The 23,220-nt window shown below is 38.6% G+C and overlaps 1 protein-coding gene across 4 annotated transcripts in view; it reads left to right on the forward strand.

Moving 5' to 3' along the window:
- The window catches only part of ADARB2 (adenosine deaminase RNA specific B2 (inactive)), a 530,434-nt gene that overhangs the window by 474,145 nt on the left and 33,069 nt on the right, over positions 1–23,220 (forward strand). For 3 of the 4 annotated variants that reach the window (XR_014173611.1, XR_014173612.1, XM_081933431.1), the window contains exon 7: positions 7,402–7,553. Coding sequence is in view for 2 of the 4 variants with exons in the window: in XM_081933431.1 (XP_081789557.1) it covers positions 7,402–7,553 (152 nt within the window). In the remaining 2 variants the exon portion in view is untranslated. The remainder of the gene's footprint in view (positions 1–7,401; positions 7,554–23,220) is intronic. The other variant, XM_081933432.1, reaches the window with a different exon arrangement.

Here is a 23,220-nt window from a genome sequence, read left to right on the forward strand (position 1 = left end):
ATTTCAGATGCAACAAACTAATAAAAAAGCTCTTTAATTTGAGTAGCTATTTTATATATAGAAAGACAGGAAAAAAAAATTTTTTAAAGTTACCACATCTGACCTGGCTGGAGGTCTGATTGTACAAGGACCTAATTAAGAACAGCAAACATCTGTCAATAGAACTTTTAGAACAATAGAACAATAGAAGTAGTTTTGACCAAAACAGACCCCTAGGGACTGAGTCAAACGCTGACTTTAGGTCGATGAAAGCAGTGAAGAGTTTGCCACCTGGTATAGTGGTATATTTGTCGACCAGGTGCGCTAGGGCAAAGCAGTGATCCAGTGTGGCACAGCCCGCTTTAAACCCAATTTGTTCAGCGCCAATGATATTGGATTCCTCAACCCAAGTGAGGAGTCTGCGATGGAGATATTTAGCATACAATTTCCCAATAATGAGAGCAGGCTTATGGGGCGATAGTCAGCTGGGTTGTTTCTATTTCCTCGTTTAAAAACTGGCACAATAATTGCTAAGCTCCAGGAAGAAGGTACCCTGCCAGAGGAATTAATATACGTAAAGAGTCTTGCCAAAAGAGGAATCCACCATTCAGGGTTGGATTTTAGCAGATCAGGAGGAATAGCATCAAGGCAGGAGCTTTGCCTGACTTGAGTTCGGAGATAAACTCAGTGATCTCAGCATGGGTCACATGGGTCACAGGTTGCCAGTCAGGAGCTACAGGAGACAGCTGTGGGAGTTTAGCATAATTTACTCTCCAGACTACACTAAACCTAGTGATGTAAGGACATCTTTATCTTCTTACAACATAAGGATTCTTTTTGTACTTTTATACTAAGAATATCCCAAAAGTACTCTTTCAAGAGGCAACTGGACTTTCTGGTTTTTCTTTGAAGATGTTTTGCTTCTCATCCAAGAAACTTCTTCAGCTCTGGCTGGATGGTGAGGAATGGAAGGATTTATATTCCTGGCAGACAGCTGGCTATTTGCATTATTTAGAGCAGGGGAGCCTGGCTGGGGAATTCTGGGAGTTGAAGTCCACAAGTCTTAAAGTTCCCAAGTTTGGACACCCCTAATTTAGAGATTCATTAAGGCCACTTGGAGGTTTGTCTGTGTCCTCGGGGTCACCTTAGCAAATGGGTGCGGAGTCTTCTTGGAACTGCTGAAAGGACTGTGTTGCGTCTTCAAAGAAAAAACAGAAGTTCTGTTGCCTCTTGAAAAAGCACCTTTGGGATAACCTTGGCCTGGATGACTGAGAATATCTGTAGATATACTAAGAATATGTTTCCCCTGGATTGCTGGATGTTATATTTGTCAAATGATTAATAAATATATGTGAACTCATATGCAGTCTGATCTAATACTGTCATGCCATGGTCACAATTCATAAATCACCATCATTCTAGGTTGGTGTTTTTTTTTTGTTTTTTTTTTTTTTTTTGCCATGCTGATCGACTGAATAATAGAGCAATTTTGGACTATCTTTCTCTTGGGATGAATTCTACAGAAAATCTCACATCCCCTGCACCAAACATTATATGTTTTTATGTGATGCTTGACTCTCAACTATATGGATTAGTATAATTGTTTTGTTAGAGAAGTTCATTTATACAATGACTATACACTCTTTAAAATCTTGATATTAGTAATGAGACTATACCCTAGTGCAGTGATGGCTAACCTTTTCCAGACCGAGTGCCCAAAGCGTATGCGTGCCTGAATCCCCAAAATGCAATGTGCACCCTCTCTGTGGGCATGCGAGCCGTCGCCCCAGTTCAGCTCTGCTGTGAATGGGCACGCGCACCTCGTGCCGGCCAGCTAATCTTTCGGTCTCTGTTATGCATGCACACGCAGGCCCCCTACATGCCCCCCACCCCCGCGCTTGCATGGCAGGGACCCAAAGACCAGCTGGCCAGCAGGAGGAGCACGTGCAAGTGGGACAATGGCTCATGTGCCCAAAGAGATGGCACTGCGTGCCACCCTAGTGCCTAAATGGATTCTTTGTTCAACCAGCATCATTTTGAGTTTTAGCAAACAAGCAAAAGTGTCTGTGAGAATGCATGGTAGACAAATAACAATATACATGTGACACTATCATAATGCTAATGCTGTAACTTACACATTTGTGTCAGACACCAAGACACAAGTACATAATGGCAGCATAGATGCAATAATGATATTAAAATATGTCATCATCTTGACATTATAGTTTTCTAGACAAAAATATCCAGGTTGGATGCTAGGAAAGATCTGCCTGGGGTATTTTTTTTGGTTGGGTTTGTTTTTTGTATATTGCTTCTATTGATTGTGCTGGCCATCTTGACTTTAAGCAAACTGAGTGGACCCCCCTGCAGGACAGTGTAAACATATATATGTTTTCGTAGATTTTCACGGGTGTAGGTATGCTGGTTTTGTTGTATTCGGGTCTTTTCCCAATCTCAATCCTACACGGGAAAAGACCCGAATACAACAAAACCAGTATATATATATATATATATATATATATGTGTGTGTGTGTGTGTAGGTACGTACGTACGTACGTACGTACGTACGTACACACACACACACACACACACACACACACACACACACACACACACACACATATATATATATATATATATATATATATATATATATATATATATATATATATACATACATACATACATACATACATATACATACATATATACATACACTTCCACATAAGATACAGTTCAATAAAAGCAGCCCATGGAGAGTCAGCAAACCTAAGAAACAAATGGTTATGAAAGCATTTAAAATGCCCTATCAGATAGAAATGTCTTTAGGGTGGCACCGCTTAAGGTTACATTTAGTGTTGCTTTGGAGAAAGGGATTTTAAAACCAGATGTTTGTCTGATAACACTGGATATAAATGGAAATTCACATGGCAATAAAAGAGGTGATAAGCATATCTCAAAAGTGCAATGAGACAAAGCTGGAACAAAGCCAGTCTACATATTCCACTGTTTTGTTTACATAACCTGTGAACCCCACTAAGCCCAGCCCTCCTCTACCCCATTTTAGGCTTATGTTAAATTATTTTCTTCATTTAGCAGTCCCTCTGCTTGCTTTGCATGTTAAGCATGGCATCCATGCCCCTAAGGATAAAACTGTAATCATTGTTTCTTATGCTTCTGTATTGATCCAGTTTCATAGCACATTCAGTTATGTTATTATGTTATTTGGATCAATGCTATGTTGCTTTGTGGTGGAATTCTCCCAACAGCAGAAAATTCTGCTCAAAACAACTCATCCAGATGACTCTCTCTGTTTAGCCAGGAGCCAAAGCTCCTCCTGTGCTGACCCAGATACACGTAGGTACACACACACACACACACACACACACACACACACACACAGAAAGAGAATTATAATTCATCCTGAAATACAAAAGTCAAAGTATTGCAGGGTAAAGAATCTTATTCACAAAGCATTTATTCTAGGATTTGTCCAATGTACCTTATTCTTACTACAAAGAATAGTCTTCCAAGCAATTATTGTTGAAATTAGGAAAACATCTTATCTTCTCCATATCTCATGGCAAATTATGCAATTACATGTCTGGAAGGAAGATGGAATAGAGGAAGAAATCGCATCTGCTCTTGTCTGGGATTCCTTCTCTTTCATTTTCTCCCCTCTATGACATTTGGTCCTCCCCTTCCTCTTCCTTTCCCTCCCCATTCCTAGAATTCAAGGAGGTGACAGCAAAAAGCTGATTGGTAGAGCCCTTGACTATGTGTCAGAATGGTCAAACAATTGGCAACTCCAAATCTCAACCAACAATGCTCTGTCTTACACATTGGCAAAAAAAACACCTCAAAACACCAAATACAAACTGGGTGGATACGACCTCATGGATGGCCCTCACTCTGTCAAGGACCTGGGTGTACTAATTTCTAATGATCTAAGTGCCAGAGCTCACTGTAACAGCATCCTGTTCTGTTCTGTTTATTGGATTTATATGCCGCCCTTCTCCCAAAGGACTCAGGGCGGCGTACAACATTAAAAAAAACTAGCATTGCCAAAAAGGCAATAAGAGTTGTTAATCTAATCTTACAAAGCTTCTTCTCCAGTAATATTGTACTGCAAACTAGGGCATAAAAAACATTTGCTAGACCAATTCTCGAATACAGCTCATCTGCCTGGAATCCACACTGTATATTGGACATTAATACAATTGAGCAAGTCCAGAGGTATTTCGCTAGAAGAGTCCTCCACTCCTCTGCTCACAACAGAATGCCTTCTACCACCAGGCTTGAAATTTTGGGCTTAGACAACTTAGAACTACCTCAAATCCACCTCAAAGAACTTCTTTACTGAGTACATCATATCAGCACGGATTAAAGGAAAACCGATTCTAAATAATTCCCATGGTTTCAGTATAATTAAAAGAAGAAATAAACCAATCCTCAAGTGTCACAGGTCACATTGGCCAATTGGGTGAATTAATGGACTCTACAGGTACTCCTTCCCCGACCTTATCCATTCCCTATGAAGATGATGTTGGTTTCCATGAGTAAGTACTTTGTTATGTCTCCCCTCTTCCCCTTCTGTGTGGCAACTGAGGAACAGTAAAATGGCTTCTGCCAAGTTCAGTTCAAAGTTGACACGTCATCAAAATTCAGATGCTTGGCAACTGGTTCATACTTATGACCTTTGCTGTGTCCCAAGATCGTGTGATCAACTTTTGTGACCTTTTGACAAGCAAAATCACTGGGAAAACCAGATTAATTTAACATCCAGGTTACTAACTTATCAACCACAGAGATTCACTTAACAATCATGGCAAGAAAGTTTGTAAACTGGGGCAAAACTCACTTAACAAATGTTTCACTTAGCAACAGAAATGTCACCTTCTCTCAAGAGCCTCAATGTTCTAGTTATGGGGGGAAACGTGACCATAAATTTCCCTCAACAGAAAATGCATCATAGCATAAAAACAAACAAGTCATGGAAGAGTGACAGCCCAATGGTTTTAACAGCATGCAGACGTTATACACTTAGAACAAGGAGGTAGAGTTTCAACTCAAAGACAAGCTGGTCAAAAATGCAATACAAGATGTTGCTGAGATTCTTGACTGGCCTTGTGGAAGAAGAAAAATATTTTAGCTACTTTCAGAGCTAGCAAGTACAATAGCAGTCCTATGGAAAATACTTAACACAGGTGTGAGAAATTTACAAGAGAAAAGTAAAAATACGATTTGAGGAGAGAGTATAAGAATATATTTCTACACAATTGTCTTGGGCTTTGTGTAGTTCTACCAACAACACATGAGAAACTTCAAGTCTCTAATTTGTTTTGACAAATAAACCATCATATTGTCTCAAAGATGCTTTTTCAAGAGGCAACTGGACTTTCTGGTTTTTTTCTTTGAAGATGTTTTGCTTCTCATCCAAGTAGCTTTTTCAGTTCTGAGTAGATGGTGGAAAATACCATCTAGTCAGAACTGAAGAAGCTGTTTGGATGAGAAGCAAAACATCTTCAAAGAAAAAAACCAGAAAGTCCAGTTGCCTCTTGAAAATGCACCTTTGGGAAAACCATGACCTGGGTAACTGAGAATCTTCATAGACAAACCATCATTAGAGGGTATTTGGAAGTTCTGGCTACCTTCTTGATTTTTTGACCCTTGCTCCCTTCCATACACCAGGCCCTTGTATATGTATTGGAGGATTACTAAGAAAAGAACTAATGAAATTTTGGTCTACATTCTTTTTGGTGGTATTCCATGTTTCTTCAAAGCCATGAACTTCAAAGCACACAAACATCTGACAGCTCCAATTCCAGGTGTTTATAGTATGCAAGAATTCAAAGAGCTGCTGCTGGTTGAAGCAAATCCAGTTCCAAACTGACATGAGGCAGTTATATATCATTGGCAAGGTCAGAAACACACAAAAAAAGAAAAGAAAAGAAAAACAATCTGAGCAGTCGAGTCATCAGAGTTTGTTACATAGATCTTAGGTTTGTAGCTGAGACTAAATCTGGTAGGATTTAGGCTTCTACATTTTTCTCACTGCCCTTCCTAACACAATTAGAAAGTTATTAATATTATCAGTAAGTTTAATCAGAACTTACACCATCCCAAGAAAGCTAAGCTAAACATTCAAAATTGTATAATTGAAACCTGCCCAATTCCACAGGATAAGTATATGGGAAAAGTACATAATTCAGGATGGCTCTTATAATGGTCTTCTACTTCTAATCATAATGAATGTATAATTCAGTAATAACTTAAAAGCTGATGAAGATTCTGGACCCAAAACGAAGAAATAGAAAGGGCTGATGATTTTTTAATGCTACTTTAATTGATTTGAGAACATTTGTACAATGCTTTAGCTCATCATCCTGTATCAAACATATACAGTATTATCTTTTTTGTCAAATAGTATTTTTCTCTGATGTTCTGGGTATCCTGCTCAGCTCCATTTAAGAATTGTGCTTGTAGTACTTGCTTTATAAGCAGAATAAAAATAACTTTAAAAAAAAACTGTAACAAGAGACAGACGGCAAGAAATGGAAAATTCAACCCAGAAGATTGGCTGAAGTTGTTGAAACTGATTTGATAAACCTACAAAGAAAATCACATGCCCCAACCATAAAATGTATGTGTCTATAGGCATCAAGGAAATAGGCAAGAGGACAAGTGATGACCCACATGGCTAGTGTTGCTATTCTAATGACATCATTCTGATGTGTACTTGAAGTGTAGGTGTGTTTGTTGGTATCATGGGAATCTGTTGTCATTCATTATGACATTTGAACATTGCTGTTATTACCATTCTATTCATAAAAATAATAGTTATCAGTTATCTTATCATACTTCTCTTTAAAGAAACAGAAAAGGAGAAACTTTAGGTTATCTACATCCACTACTTAAGTATTTTTAATTGTTAATAAGGAACAGAACCATATTACCATTCATCTCTTTGAACCAACTTTCTCCTTGAATTTGCAAAACAACTGTGACCAGTATGTAATGCTTCTATAGATTATACTAAAGCTGAAATCAGTGGCAAGCAGTGATGGTTGTGTTAGATTTAACTGTTGCAATAGAATGTTGATGCCCATTCAACATTTACATTTTGCATTATTTGTCATGTTATGGCATATAAGTGATTATGACTGTTTGAATTAATAATGACAATATTTCTGCTATTTCTTATCGCTTTTGTTTGTTGCCTTGTTTAGCCGTTTGATTGCTAAAGATTTGTAATCCCTGTAATATTGTGGAGTTCATTAAAAGCATCTGCTAGAGAGAACTTATATGAGATGTCATAAAGAGAATATAACAAAGAGTCTGAAAGCTAACCCATAGGGAGAGAAGAATTAGTTCTGATTTGGAATGTAAAAAATAACCTGCAACCTTTCTTTGTGATCCTAGCAGACAACAAGAAGACAGCGAGCGATCAATCTTTGTGCGGTTAAAAGAGGGAGGCTACAGGCTAAAAGAGAACATTCTGTTCCATTTATACGTGAGCACATCACCTTGTGGAGATGCACGCCTCAATTCCCCCTATGAAATCACATCTGACTGTAAGACCTGTATTTCTCTAGTTTTGTTCTCCATTTTTCTATCTTTATAGATACGTGGATAGCCACTTCTTTCAACATTTTTCTTCTGTAAGTAAGCATCACTTATGAATATAATGCAACTTGACTTCTCTCAGTGGATTGGGGTAGACATAGGCTTGATTCACCCCTATATGGTGTTGGAAAAAATGTCCATCTGGGTTCAATTCTAAGTGGGGAAAAGACACTAGAAACATGGAAGCTGTTTGGAATGATGGTTTAATGGTGGACAGGAGCTTGAGTTCCTGAGCAGGAAAGAGCAGAGATGCTGAGAGTCCCTGGATTTATGCCCTCTCCTGGGATTTGAACTTCCTGGGGCACAGGAAGAGTAGCCTGATTGATTGCTGTTAGAGGTTATAGCTCGCTTTGTAGGTTATGTGCTAAGTTTGTTTGAAACTTGGTGGGTGATGCAATGAAGGACAATGAGATGAGGTAGATCTTGGTTATGTAGAATAGGCTTGCTCAGGCCTTAATGGTCCATTGACAAAGGTAGAGGGATATGTTTCTGCCTCCCTTTTAGGAGGAAATATTCCACCCTTTTAATATTTCCTAAAATATTTCATTTTCTAGGACAGAGGTGGGTGATAACTTCCTACAATTGTAAACAAACCTGTGGCTTGTTTACCATATAAATATGTTCTTATATAAATAAGAATAAACCATAATAGATTGGCTTCACACATTGTATTAATTGGCTTTCCCTTGGCCAAAAGCCAAAAGTCAAATAAACCACACTCTGATTTAGCACAGTATATGAACATAACGTAAAATTAGTTGTGAAACTGGGAAACAAGACTCTAGAAAAGAATATATATTTTGCTACTTGCATCTTCAAGTTAGTTTCTCAGAATTGGAATGAACTACATATGTTTAATCAACTAGGTCCTTAATTCAGATTCAAAAGTATAGTTTAAATTAAGTCTCAGATCTTTTGTTAGGAGCATCTATATTACTATTATCCAAAATAAACACTAAAAAAAGATAATGATGGTGAAACATTTTGTATTGAATTAGAGCAAGTGGAAAATCCAAAAATCCAGAGTTTTGCTACCATTACAGCAATTGCCTTACTTCTTATGGTTAGTAAAACTTATGCAAATTCATACGGAACACCTGGATTTGTATGGTTAAAGATTTTAAAAGTAATATTTTGGGCCCTCTAGGATATAGTTCACATCCTTGACCTTGCCCCAATGTGAAATCAGGTTTTCTTCTCATTCCACTGAGTGAAGCCAGCTTTACCACGCAGATTTCACTAACAGCATTTAAAACTCACATTTGCATATTTTCCTTTGGCAAGCCATTTTCTTTGTAATTTGCTTTTATGAAGATATGCTTTACATTCATGAGTCCTCTGAATTGTCTGTGGCTAGTTAATGGAAGTTTTGCTTTCTTAGTTTAGAACGGTTCCTTCCTTTTGTGAAGCAGTGATTTAAAGGCATTATCCAGTAAATTAGGATATGTTAATGTACCACCTCAGTATTTCAATGACCCATTTAAAATCCCTCCAGATAATCAAGGCTCCTCCCTAGACTTTTAATCATGAGGTGAAATATATAGATGACATTGTTTCAAGAAACTAGGGCACAGGTTTCTGAGGCCCGTTTCTTTTGAGAATTTACATAATGGACCTGAGAAAGTTTGATGTGTTGCATAAGTCTCTTCCCCCATTCACTTATTGGGCTGAGCTCTACATTCTCCAAGAGAAGTACAGAACCTTCGTATGTTTTTATACAAGGTTAGCCATAAAGTTAACAAAGAAACAAAAAGTAATATGAGTCAGTCCATATTTGTGATTTGTCCCTGGGTTGTGAACAATCTATCCATGTGTTGCAAGTCTGTTCATATGTTGTGGACAGTCAATCCATGTGTTGCGATTCTGTCCATTCTGTTCCTTGGATATCTTTCCAGTCCATGTATTTTGGACAGTCTGACCATGTGTTGTAACTCCTTAATCTCAAAACACATGAACAGACTCAAGCATAGTTTCAACTGGCAAATTGAGCATCCTAGACCAAGCTGAATCCAAAACCCACTAAGGAATTTCTTGACATTTACCATTCAGATGGACCAGCCGTAGAGAGAAACCACATTTACACACCATTCAAAAGAGACAATAAGAAGCTAAGAAGGAAACAAAAAGGACAGAATGCATTCTCCAGCAACCAATACCCAGATAAGCAGGAATTAATACTGGGAAAACAATCAAGCAGGAAATAATACCTCAATCAATCAACAATCAACTATCAGGGAGGAAATCACACCCCCACAAACACTGGCAGGGCAAGCTAATGTGCTCTATACAGTAGAAACAGAGGATGAATTCCGCACTCTCAGGCACTGATGTTATTTAGTCAGAGAGCATCAACTCCACTATAGAATTCATCATTCTAACCACTCTGCCATCACAGCTCAGGGAGGGAGGGAGAAAGAAAGGAAAGGGAAAGAAGGAAAGGGAGGGAGGGAGGGAGGGAGAGAGGAAGGAAGGAAGGAAGGAAGGAAGGAAGGAAGGAAGGAAGGAAGGAAGGAAGGAAGACTCCATTTATTCATTCTACTTGCCTTTTTACTCCTTCCTTTGTCACTTATTTATTTTTAATTTATTTATTGCATTTATTCTAGCCTTCCCGATTGAAATAATAGGAAAAAAATCATCCTACTCTCTATATATTTTTAATTTGATCTCAACAAATATGTACCACTTACACATTCTAAATACATGGACAGAAGAAGACTATAGACCATGGAGACTATGTTGTTAGTGCCGGGGGTAGTTGTAGTCATAGGAGTATTACATTTTTAGGCCTTCCGTCGCTTTTTTGTAAAATGGGAAAAATAGTTTTAGTTAAACCCATCAAGAAGTTTATTCTGGTCTTCCTGTTTTTGATTTTCTTTGTTCTCAATCCATGTTTCCTTCCCTGGTCTGCAATATTTTCTGACCTTAGACAGGTTGGCAAAGAAAATGAATATAAACCTGCCCTAGGCTGGTTTCTCCTGTCTTCCCCCTGGGTGGCTTTTCTATCTTTTTGCTAACATGTTGTATTGCCTTGTGCCATTGACTTCCTGATAGCCCAACTCCTGTTTTATCCCACAGTCCCGTTAGGTCTGAAACACACCATTTCATCTTCACGGCATGCAGCCTTCCTCCTGGTTGTCTATTAACCTACAGCTGTGCCAAAGTTGTGATATAGACACATTCTCTGGTACTTCCATCTCAGCAGGATCAGCATGCAGCACTGGCAGCTGGGTCATTGGGTTCATGCGTAATCTAGGAGTAAGAAACAGACGCATCATTCCTCTTCCCCAATAAGAACTCAAGAAAAAGATCCATTACCCCGCCATCTTTAGAAGAAGAATATAAATCAAGAATGGGCAAGAGTTGTGCTTCTCCTGCCCATTTCCAGGTCTAATCAGAATGCAAATATTTTAACACAACCTAGCCAAGGATTGGGGATGATCGGAATTGTACCTAATAAGATTGGGAATAATTGAATGATTCTAAATGTGAATAATTATGTGTTCCTTAAAATCAATAGCCCCAAACGCATGTCTGCTATATCTAAGTGTCTATGTTATCAATAAACTTGCATACAGCCTCAGACTTTAGATTCTGTGGTGAAATTGCTACAGAAAGGATAGCATTATTCGTTAATACCACTTTATAATGCCTTGGTGAGGCCACACTTGGAATACTGCATTCAGTTCTGGTCGCCACGATGTAGAAAAGATGTGGAGACTTTAGAAAGAGTGCAGAGAAGAGCAACAAAGATGATTAGGGGATTGGAGACTAAAACATATGAAGAACAGTTGCAGGAACTGGGTATGTCTTGTCTGATGAAAAAAAGGACTGAACCGGTAGCATTTCACCATTGCAGCATTCCCATGGTCACATGATCAAAATCCAGCCACTTGGCAATTGGCATGTATTTATGATGGTTTCAGTATCACAGAGTCACCTTTTATGACTTTCTGAATAAGCAAAGTCAATGGGGAAGCCAGACCCACTTAATATCCATGTTGCTAACTTAGCAACCTTAGTGACTCACTTAACAACTGTATTTATTATTATTATTTATTTATTTCAACTTGTTAGTCGCCCCCTCTCCCCACAGGGACTCGGGGCGACGTACAAAAGCAACAATCAAAACAGTATCATATAGAGGAGGTAAAAATAAATAAATAAATTACAGTGCTTAGAAAAAGTTAAAACCCCAATAACATTAAAAATTTAAAAACCAAAATTAACAGTTAAAAAATGACCAAGGGGTGGAGAAGCTGTAGAGTTATGCCAGGCCGGCTAGTCGAAACAGGTAGGTCTTCAGTTTCATACGGAAGGAGCGGAGGTCAGTTGTTGTCCTAATGTCTGGGGGGAGGTCATTCCAAAGGGTAGGGCCCACCACAGAGAAGGCCCTACTCCTGGGCACCGCCCTCTGACACTCTCTGGAGGACGGCACCCGGAGGAGTCCCTCTCTGTGTGAGCGAATGGGTCGCAGGGATGTATGGGGCAGGACACGATCCCGCAGATAACTAGGCCCTGTGCCATGGAGCGCTTTGAAGATGGTGACTAACACCTTGAAGCGCACCCGGTAGGCCACAGGAAGCCATTGCAGCTTGCGCAGGAGAGGTGTTATATGGGAGAACCTCGATCTCCCCATAATTACCCGCGCGGCTGCATTCTGGACCAACTGCAGTCTCCGGGTGCACCTCAAGGGGAGCCCCTCTGTGGCAAGAAAGTTCATGGAATGGGGCAAAATTCACATAAGAACTATCTTGTTTAACAACGGAAATGTTGGGCTCTGTTGTTGTCATAAGTTAAGGACTTGTATTGTTTTTATTCCATTTTATTCCACTGTGGGATGACTAAGTAGAAAGGGCTGCTTGTAAATTCATTGAAAAAATAAAAATAAATTATTAAAAAGGAAGGAAGTGGCCACATCCCAGGACACTTGTTTTGTGGGGTGTGTTTTTTTTCAGAAATTGAGCAGAGCCATGTAAATATCCTTTGCAAGGGAATAGGGAAATTATTCCTAACTCTTCTCAATGAATTGGTGACATTGGATGGGGGCCTGTCTCCATGTAGGAGTCAGAAACATGATAATAGAGGAACATTGATACTTAACTCTAATTGTTTGTCTTGGTGGCCTGCAGAGCTGAAGTGTCAGCTTTGACTATGTGTAATTTCAAGCCTGGGTGATGAAATGAAAACAACATTTTAGGCTCAAAAAGGTTATACATGGGGCAGTTTCTTGTTAAATGTAGGAAGTTGTATAGAATCCCTGCCAGATGGTCAACAGGCCCCTGCTTCAACACTGCCACCAACCAAGAGCATCACATCGCCGCATCTCATCTCCCGAGACAGTTTATTCTTTTGCCAAGCAGCTTTTGCTGTGAGATACGTTTTTCCTAAAGTTTGGTCAAAATCTGCTTCCTTGCAGTTTCCACCCATTAGTTCCAGTCCTGCTCTGCTTCCTTGTAGTTTCCATCCATTAGTTCTAGTCCTGTTCTCTCAAGTAACAAAGGACAAGTAGATTCCATCTTCCACCTGACAGATATTTGAAGACTTGTGTGTCCTTAATCTTCTGTTCTGAAGGTTGATATATTCCCAGATCTTTCATTTGTTTTTGATAGGAGTTGGTTTCCAGACTCCTCGGTCTCCTGGTTGCCTTTTCTTTTGACATGGTCCATTGAATAATTGCAAGGACTATGTTTGGGTATCAGCAGGATATAACTTCCTGGGTTTGATGCTGTATCGTCTTCACATTCATCTTGTTTCTTCAGAAGAATTTTACGTAACTTTTCTACTAGCCATCTGGATTTAGTCTATAATTTACAGCAGTGCTTTCAAAACCTGATAAACTACTCCAAAATCCGATAAAAGTCATTTTTCTTTGGGTAACAACACACAAAGACATTACCTAATCGCAACAGGGACATTTTAACTGACTTTAAGTGTTTTACCTGTTTGAGTAAAAAGGACTTTCTGTTACATAATAAAGGAAAACATTTTGTAAGCATCGATTTAGGGGCCTGGATGTAAGCCTTGGAAGTTATGTAGCTGCTATCCTTGCCCAGTTGAAATAGAACTTCAGAAAGTTCTATTTAGCAATCTAATGTTTAGAAAGCTTTATCTAGGCACTGTGATACTACAAATTTAAAACATAACCAACCAAAACAATATATAAATAAACTTAATGTAAGAAACAAGTCAGATCAGTTGTTCAAATATCTAACCCAATTGAGAAACTATTCTTTTTATTTTTTAAAAAAAAAACCTATTCCTTATATAGTAAGTCATCCAACTTCCAGAATAGAATAGAGCAGAGCAGAACAGAGCAGAACAGAACAGAATAAAATAGAATAGAATAACAGAGTTGGAAGGCACCTTGGAGGTCTTCTAGTCCAACCCCCGGCTCAGGCAGGAAATCCTATACCACTTCAGACAAATGGTTATCCAACATCTTCTTTAAAACTTCCAGTGTTGGAGTATTCATAACTTCTGGAGTTGTTCCACTGATTAATTATTCTGACTGTCAGAAAATTTCTCCTTAGTTCTAGGTTGCTTCTCTCCTTGATTAGTTCCCATCCATTGTTTCTTGTCTTGCCTTCTGGTGCTTTGCAAAATAAGTTGACCCCCTTTTCCTTGTGGCAGCCCCTGAGATATTGGAGCATTGCTATCATGTCACCCGTAGTCCCTCTTTTCATTAAACTAGAAGTACCCAGTTCCAGCAACCATTCTTTGTATGTTTTAGCCTTCAGTCCCCTAAATCATCCTTGTTGCTCTTCTCTGCACTCAGATTCCTTAGTTTGTTTATGGAGCTTGATATTAGCTTTTAATATATTTGAATTTACATGGACTGCAATATAGGTAATCCTTTATTTATGACCAAAATGGAGCCCAAAATTTCTGTTGCTAAGCAAGATAGTTGTTAAGTGGCTTGTGGCCCATTTTATGACCTTTTGTGCCCCAGTTGTTAAGCCAATGACTGCAGTTGTTAAGTTAATCATGTGGCTATTAGGTGAATATGGCTCCCCCATTGATTTTGCTTGTCAGAAATCAGCTGAGAAGCTTACAAATGGTGATCACATGAACATGACCTATTAGAGCCATACATGCCAGATGACAAAGTGCCCAAATTCTGATCATGTGATCAAGGGGATGCTGCAATTGGTCCCATACCTGTGAAAACCAGTCATAAGTCACTTTTTTTCAGTGCTGTCATAACTTCAAGTGGTCATTAAATGAATGGTTGTACGTAAGTCAAGGACTACTTGTATTGGACTTTTGATTAGTACATTGGGTGATCTGAGAAGAAACTTCAGTTCCTTTTAATGGTATATTATGCCAGCTTGGGTACTTTGAATTAACAAAATATCTGAATTGTGGAATGAAGAATTGGAATATCCAGTTGTCAACTCGTGAAGCCTCCCCAATCTGCTCTCGAGTTGCCATAGGCAAGGGAATGGGGAATTGAGTGTCACAGCTGTATCAACGAGTTTGCACCTCAGCTAAAACAAAGTACATTCCAGCCGGCAAATGTCAAGGCCATCTCCACGGAGACCCACAGTGTCCGGAGGGAGTGATTTCTACAGCCCGTGTTCTCTGTAAGGACATTGCCCAATTATTCTTGACTGAATTTCTGCATTTAAGTTTTTAATTTACTTAAGCAAGAGCTCAAAGTTTCTATGTCTAGGTTGGATAAATACACCAGGACCAAAGATCTCTTTTTACCACATTTTTATTCAGACAGCTATTAATTTCTCTTGTACCCTACAGAGTAAGATTGGCTTTATCACATAGTTTTGACTATTGACATCAATCCAAAAGTCATATTGAGTGTAAGATTTCTTTGTGAGTAGTTTGTAAATAAAGCTTAGAATACTTTGCACAGGTCTCTGAGATCAGTCAAGATTGGCAGAATTCTCTGCTTATTTCTCTATTGAGTTATCATCTTTGATATGAATGAAGTGTTGCAAGCAATTATTTCCTAAATAATCATGTTCACCTTATCGAATTTTTCATATGCATTTCCATTTCCTAAGAATAATGTGCTGTTCTTCAACTTGTTCTCATGAATATATGAGATATATGGAGACTATAATTCCTAGAATTCTGAACTACTTTATTCCCTCTCTAAATTCCCAGTGTCCCCTTAATTCTGGCTGACAATTCTGAGTTGCTAGCCCAATACAAGCCACAATTTTTGCTGCAGCGTACCAGATTTTCAACCTAACGTGTATTTCTGTAGGAGGGATGAGATCTTTTATGAATATTCTCCTCTTTGGGCAATTTGTAGAGGAAGAATAAGAGTAACATGTCTGAAATATTGACAGATATTAGGGTTCAGTTCTATTAAACAGTGAACTTCATTTTCAACATTTACTTATTCATAGGTAAGCAATTCTGTTTTGTTCCTGAATTGCATGAGATACTGACATTGTATTATAACCCAAATTTTAAAATTGCCAGGAAGGTGCTCTGTTTGAATACTTGGGTTTTAACAAGTGATCAGTATTTTAAATCAGTTAATTTCCAAAGGTTGTTTCAATTTTTTTCAGAGATTGTGTGCTGAATATGATTGAATTGTAATATTTTTTTTGTAATATGTACAGCTGAAAAAAGTACTTTAAATAACTAATTCAGCCAAGGTACTCTAGAAGCATCCAAGGAGCCTGTAATTTTAGGAGGTTGAATTTGAATGGAATTTAATTTTATATGGGATGAAATAGTAAATGAGAATTAACAATATATCTGAATTGTGGAATGAAGAATTGGAATATCCAGTTGTCAACTTGTGAAGCCTTTGAGTTGCCATAGGCAGGGAGTATGAGGAATCGAGCCTCACAGCTGTATCAAGGAGTTTGCACCTCAGTCAAAACAAAGCACATTCCAACTGGCAAATGTCCAGGCCATCTCCACGGAGATCCACGGTGGCTGGAGGGAACCCACAAAACTGCTTCATTGGGGACACACATTAGAGAGAAGGGGAAACAGGGTCAGGGCTGGGGTGCGAATTAAATTAGGTCACAGCTTCACTTGGTACTTGCCAACATGACATTCCTAATAAATAACTGGGTTTCTTTTGAACCTTGGCTTGAGATTCATGTTTTAATTAGGGCATTGGTCAGAACCAATATGAAGATGAAGCTACCTATTCTACACAAATATAATGATAATCTTAAAGACTGAATTAATTTTATAACAATAGTTATAATTATTTTATGGGTTTTTTCTCTTTTTTCTTCCTCCTTTTTTGTCATGTTTTGTTTATTTTAATCACATTATATATATTTTTTCATTCTGTGAGCATTTTCTCCTCAGGTGTCCATGTTTTCCCCTATGGGGCCTGCAGCATTTTCAAAATGGTGGGTCTGAAGTGTTAATTATAGATGAACTGTGCAATTAGTAATTAAAAATAATACTCTTGAAACCTTGAAGCTGTGCTTGTTTTGATTGGTATCTCTAAGCAAGCCACCTGTGCAGAATTTTGATTCCTCTGATTAATTTGCATTATTTCTACATCAACATTCAAACCTAAAGACAAGAAGAGAAACAGAAATGTTGTTTTACCCCTAAAGAGAAAAAACAAGGACGATGAAAATATTGGACCATTTTTGCCATTCTACTTTTTACAAACGCATTTTCCCCCTCACTTAAACAAAAAAAAAATCTACATTTAATAATGCTCTGCTTTATCTTTTGAAATAACCATATCAGAAGTTTGCAGTGCCTTGTTTTTGTAGAGGTTGATTTAGGTTCTTGAGGTTGCAAATGTCCACAGACAGTGGCCAAATGGTTGCATAGAAGCTCTTGGCCTAATTTTATGACCATCTTGAAGCTATTAAATCTTTGGCAAGAGAGCCTGGTGCTTCCTCCTGGCAGCTTGCTTGGTTGGATAAAAAGAGCGAAAATGAACCAGCACTACCTCCTATTTTCCAAACATAGATATAGCACTGTTTCAATAGTGTATTAAACTTTTGTATATTAGGAGTCTGTCCAAGATCTTGCAAGTCGAAAAGTGCTATCTAGCATTACATAGACAATTGCATCTGTAGAAGCCAGTTGACATCTTCTGCCTGTAAATGACCATTCAGCAATCAGAAGTTACGAAGCAGGCCTATATTAGTCTAAGATTAGATGTTCTATTGGCTAATAGAAGCTGGACAGATCCTAGTCTCTGTTCACATCAATTACATTCTTCACCAAGGGTTCTACATCATGTCCACCACAAAACTTCAATTGGGAAAACAGCAAAAACACTACTTAAGTGAAGCAGCTAAAAGTTTTTTTAAGTTGTCTCAGTTGTTGGCTGGGTAGGATACAGAACCAACATCAAAAAATATAGCATAACTAGAAAAAGTACATTAGCTCTATCAGCCAGAACCTGGGTGTATTCATGCTGCAGAGTATGAGAGAGGTAAAATTCAAACCCTCAGCCTTGTACAATAAGGTTCTTTTCATGAGCTATCCTGATTTTTAAAGAATCCAGGCTTTTTAACAAAAAAAACCCCATTGTTCTAATATATCACAACTGTATGGATTGCTGTCTCACAGATGAAAGCTGCATAGCTATGCATATTTTTGAAGTAATGCTTAGCTATACAGAACTAGTTTTTTGAGTGGAATTGTGCTCCAGGATTATTTGTTGGTGCGATGAGAGAAAGCTAGCGGTAGTGAGCAAGCTTTGTCTTCAATATGTGACAATTGAAATGATAATATTCTGATAATTGTATTTCAGCAGAATTGGTTTCCTTTGTAATATAATCTATATCCATGTATTTTATTTTGTGCATTGAAATGCATTTTTCAGAGAAGGGGGTCCATAGGTTGCACCAGATTTTCAGCAGTTCAGGCCACACAAAAAGATTAAAAAGCTCTGAATTGAAAGTTGACTCCTGGATCTAGAAGAAAAATCAGAACTAGGACTCTAGCTGTTCTGGAATCAAATTGTGTCAAGGACATACTAGAATTTTAGTAGAAATTAATTGGACACAGTTGTAGCTTGACTAATCTATGACAACTCACCCTGGCCAACTTGCCACAGCCAACTCACTGCAATCAACTCGCTGCAGCTAATTTGTTACAGTACAACTTGCCATGGGACAGTTCAATTAAGAATTATCTCCTTTTATTAAGCATTACAAAAGGGAATAATTTCCTTTGATACGAGAAATAAAATAATGTTGACAAAATCAGGTCAACAAAAATAAAAGGAATTAAATGAATCCAACAGCAAGTTGTCCCATGGCAAATTGGCCATGGCAGTTTGGCCATTATGACTATGGAGATTCTCAGTTATCCAAGTCAACCATGCAAGTCATGGTTGTCCCAAAGGTGCTCAGAGCTGAAGAAGCTTCTTGGGTGAGAAGCAAAATGTCTTCAAAGAAAAACCAGAAAGTTCAGTTGAAAAAGTACCTTTGGATTGGCCATGGTGAATTGTCCAATTCTGAGCTTGACCATTCTTAGGCTTTCTGAACTGACTTCCTCCATGCCATAATTCTCATAAGATCCATGTACTTTACTTAATAAACAACATGAGCATTTGCAGTGAACAAGTCAAAAAAGTACTTCTAAAATCAGAATCCTCCATGTGAAGAGACTGTAAAGAAAAAGTCAATATGGCAGTCATAGTTGCTGGATTGAAATCCTGAAACAGTCTCAAACAGGTTCTTTGGCACAACTTTTCTGACCCACAGATATCTTGAATTAATGCATGAATTAAGATATTCCAGAACATATTCTTTAATCTTTACAGTATTGAATGATTATTATTTTCTGCAGCAGAAACATGACTCCACTGCTTTTTATTCTGTACTAGCCAATAACCCGGCATTGCCAGGCTATTTATTTATAAGGGGGAAATGTCCGGACCAAATGTAATTTCTAGTGTTGGATTTTCCCTCTTACAAGAGGGAGCCCCCTTGTGGAGTACTGTGAAGCTGTTACCATGGCAACTCCATTGCACTGCACGGTAGAAGCCATTTTATGGCAGTACAATAGAAGCCATTTTAAGGCACAAAAGGCTGTATCTTAACAGAACACACACCCTGAGTGGTTTTAGGGGTGTCTTACCCCCACGATATTTTTCTTTAGAGGGTAAGTCATCTGTGTACCAATTTTGATTGAAATTGCTTGAGGTGTTCCAGAGTTATGCTGGAACACACACACACACACACACATTGCAGTAATCTGAAGAATCTCAAAATAAGTTTTTAAAAATAACTTGAAACTGTATGTATTAAAATGTGGTCTTCTCCAATGAATCAACCAGAGTGCATTGAAATCTTCTTACAGCATATTTTATTGCTATTTGAACTTGCTGTGGTCATGACACATCCTTCCAATTCTTTATAAACTGTGGTGATAAACTCAGAGGCCAGTATATAAGGGGTAAAATGAAAGATAGTTTCTCCCCTCCCTCCTCACCCCCTTGACAGAGGGGGGTAAAGGCAAGGTGCAGTGAAGTGAAAAAGAGAAAATGAACTTCTGAGTCAGCCACATGTGAATTTCAGACAGGTTTTTACTCATATGATTCTGTTTAATCACCATTCATTTCCAGCATTTTTTTTAAAACAGGGAGATTTTTAATTTTCCTTTTACTAAAAATGCATTGTCTGTCATGATAAAAAAAAAGGCTGACTCGTTGCAGATTATTACAGAAATAATTGAACTGACTGTGTACTGCATTTTTAAGGGGTGGATTTATCTCTATACATTTAAAGTATTTTGCTGATATTAGTAATTTGGCACTTTTTCTTTGTCTCTGCCTCTTTCTCTGAAACTCCAAGCAGTGATTTACACATCTAAGGTCTAGTCAGGCATACACCATAAACTGATGTTTTAAATTGGTCCTCTCTAATGCTTAGGTCAGACTAACACCTGGTTTCAAATGAAGTCATATCTTTTGCTGCCTTTTTTCTGCTTCTCCCTCCTTTTTTTTCTTCCTCCCCACCACCACCCACCATTAGTGAAGATAATTAAGAGGGATAATAAATCACGCAAAAATCACAAAGATTTAATATCCATTGAGGTCCAAATCAATCTCACCATTTTTGCAGAAACAAGCATGGGGAGAGAACTTGTGACTAAGCAGCAACGATAAAGCTCCAGACATCTTTGAAAAATATCTTTTGGAACAAACTCCCTCAAAATAATTATTCCAAAAGAAACCGAGCTCCCAATAAGTGCAAATGGTCTATTGGTCAGAACTGGGTTATTTAACACATGCTTTTGGTGCATCTCTGCAGTTCTGAGCTATTTACTCATATCCAAACCAGCTTTATATAGGTCCAACTGCTGCAGAATCTCAATAATTTGAACTACCTTGATGTCAGAGTTTGCAGCAGCAATCACATCCAGAAGCACACACCGGTAACTGTTTCAGCAGGATTCATTAACTTCTCTTTATATATAATATAACACATGAAGTAAATATACAATACCAAAAGCAGTTTTTTCAACGTGGTAGAGAGAAGAGATTGTAAGTAGGTACAAACACAGGCAGAGGAGAAAACAGTTTCACTTTCAGTTCAGAGCAGCAGACTAGCATGCAGCTTTAGTACAGAACAGTTGAGCTAAGCCACACCCAGGCTCCTTGCTGTCTCCTTGTTGCTCATACAGCAAATACAGTTTCAGTTTCCAAACAGCCCTCATTGGCTGACCCAATTGCCATGTCTCTTCATTGGCTGACTTTGTTGTCATGTCTCTTCCAGGCATGAACTGACACTTGAATTATGGAGGAAAAGGGACAGGTAGTGAAATTCACCTATCTCCTCCATTTTCCCATAGTTCTAATCAAATCAGGGTCCCTGTACATTTCTGAATCCAATATGCTTCTTATCCTGGTAAGCAGTATGCATTACACCAGTAGCACACAACCGACAGAACCAAGCGCTCTTTCCATTTTAAGTTGATCCTTTGAGCTAGTACCCTCACTACATAAGGTTGTTGTTGTTTTTTAAATCTAGGTCTAGCAACCTTCCCAAAGAGCATTCAGCCTGTGCTTTTAAGAAACTGATCTTGTGCTCTTTCAAAGCTGCAAAGGGGACAGATTCCTCCTTGCAGTCCAAGCCAAACTAGCATGGAATTCAGTGTTCCAAAGAAGCATGCCTGCAGCAACCTCAAGCAAGTGTATGGCAATTCTCTGCAGCCAACTGGCTGACTCACCATAGCACAACTCATCATGGCCAACCTGCCATGGGACAACTCATCATGGCCAACTCTCCAAGGGATAAATCATTGCAGGACATAGAGATTACACTAATATCAAAGAAACGTCGGAATAGAATCATTAAAAAAGGGTTGCAAAAGGAAGGACAGAATAAAATGTAAATGACAAAAGTTAAAGTAGTTGTTTATTTATATTAAATAATTAAATTGAATTGTTAAATTAGCCTGTGGGGAACTGCCCTGCAGTGAATTGGCCATGGCGAATGGTCCCACAACAAGTTGGCCATGGTGAGCTGGCTGTGGAGAGTTGGCCCATTTCAACCTCAAGTGGAGAGTAGGAGTAGGATAGATCCCAGATCCTGATTCATGCTCACCAATGACGGTTATTGGTAGAGCAGAAAAAGGGAAGAAATATAAAAACTGAAGACACCTGCCTCTCCGCTGGATGAGTGATAAGATGAAAGTACCTTCATAAAGATAAACCCTTTAAAAATTAGGGAGGGATCTTTGTGCTGCAACTAGGTGCACCTGAGGATGATCTCCTAGTCATTACATGCAGGGCATGTAAGTTCTACATGTTATATATCTGTACATTTTCAAGCAATAGTCTACATTTACCCAATCATTTTTCAACTTCAAAAGTTCTGAAAATCAAAAACTTTGCTTATGATTTCATATCTCCAATTCAAGTATTGTTTCTTACCTGTAAGTACTGTATTTTTCGGAGTATAAGATGCTCCTACCTTTTTCGGGAAGAAAAACAAGAAAAAAGATACGCCTTTGCCTCCCAGCATCTACCCAGTATTTATCTGGCCTGTTCGCCATGGCCCATTCACCACCACGGCCCATTCGCTGTGACCCATTCGCCACCACCTCAGCCCATTTGCCACCACCTGTTCACCACCCTCCTTTCACCACTGCCACAGTCTGTTCAGCACAGCCCATTCGCTGGTGCCGATCCTGCTGCCTAGAACCGGCCGTAAATACAGTGCACAGAGGCCAAAAACAGGGCATGCGGAGGCCAAAAATGCAATGCGCGGAGGCTGAAAACAGCTGAAGGGTGAAGCCATTAGGTGGGCAGGGCTTCAGCAGCATTTGGTATATAAGATACACCACAATTTTCACCCACTTTTAAGGGGGGCAAAGTGCGTCTTATACTCTGAAAAATACGGTAATGTTTTAGACTTGTGTATCAAGATCCCAAATCAGAAGCTTTCAAACATGGCCACTTTTTCCCAGCTGCAAAAGCAATGGCAATTCCCAAGGGCTCTCCTCTCTAATATTTATATAAAATGATGTCTAAGGGCTTGGCAGCAGGGCTGGATGCTAAAGTTGCATCTATAAACTCCCAAAATGAAATAACCTTTTTTTTTTTTTACATTTTAATTAAAAATGATGGACTTTGCAAGATTATGACATTCCTCAATACTTTTTGCCATCTCTTAAGAGATTTCCCTATTTTTGTAT

Source organism: Natrix helvetica (assembly GCF_964273705.1).
Source record: "Natrix helvetica genome assembly, chromosome: Z".
NCBI lineage: Eukaryota > Metazoa > Chordata > Lepidosauria > Squamata > Natricidae > Natrix > Natrix helvetica.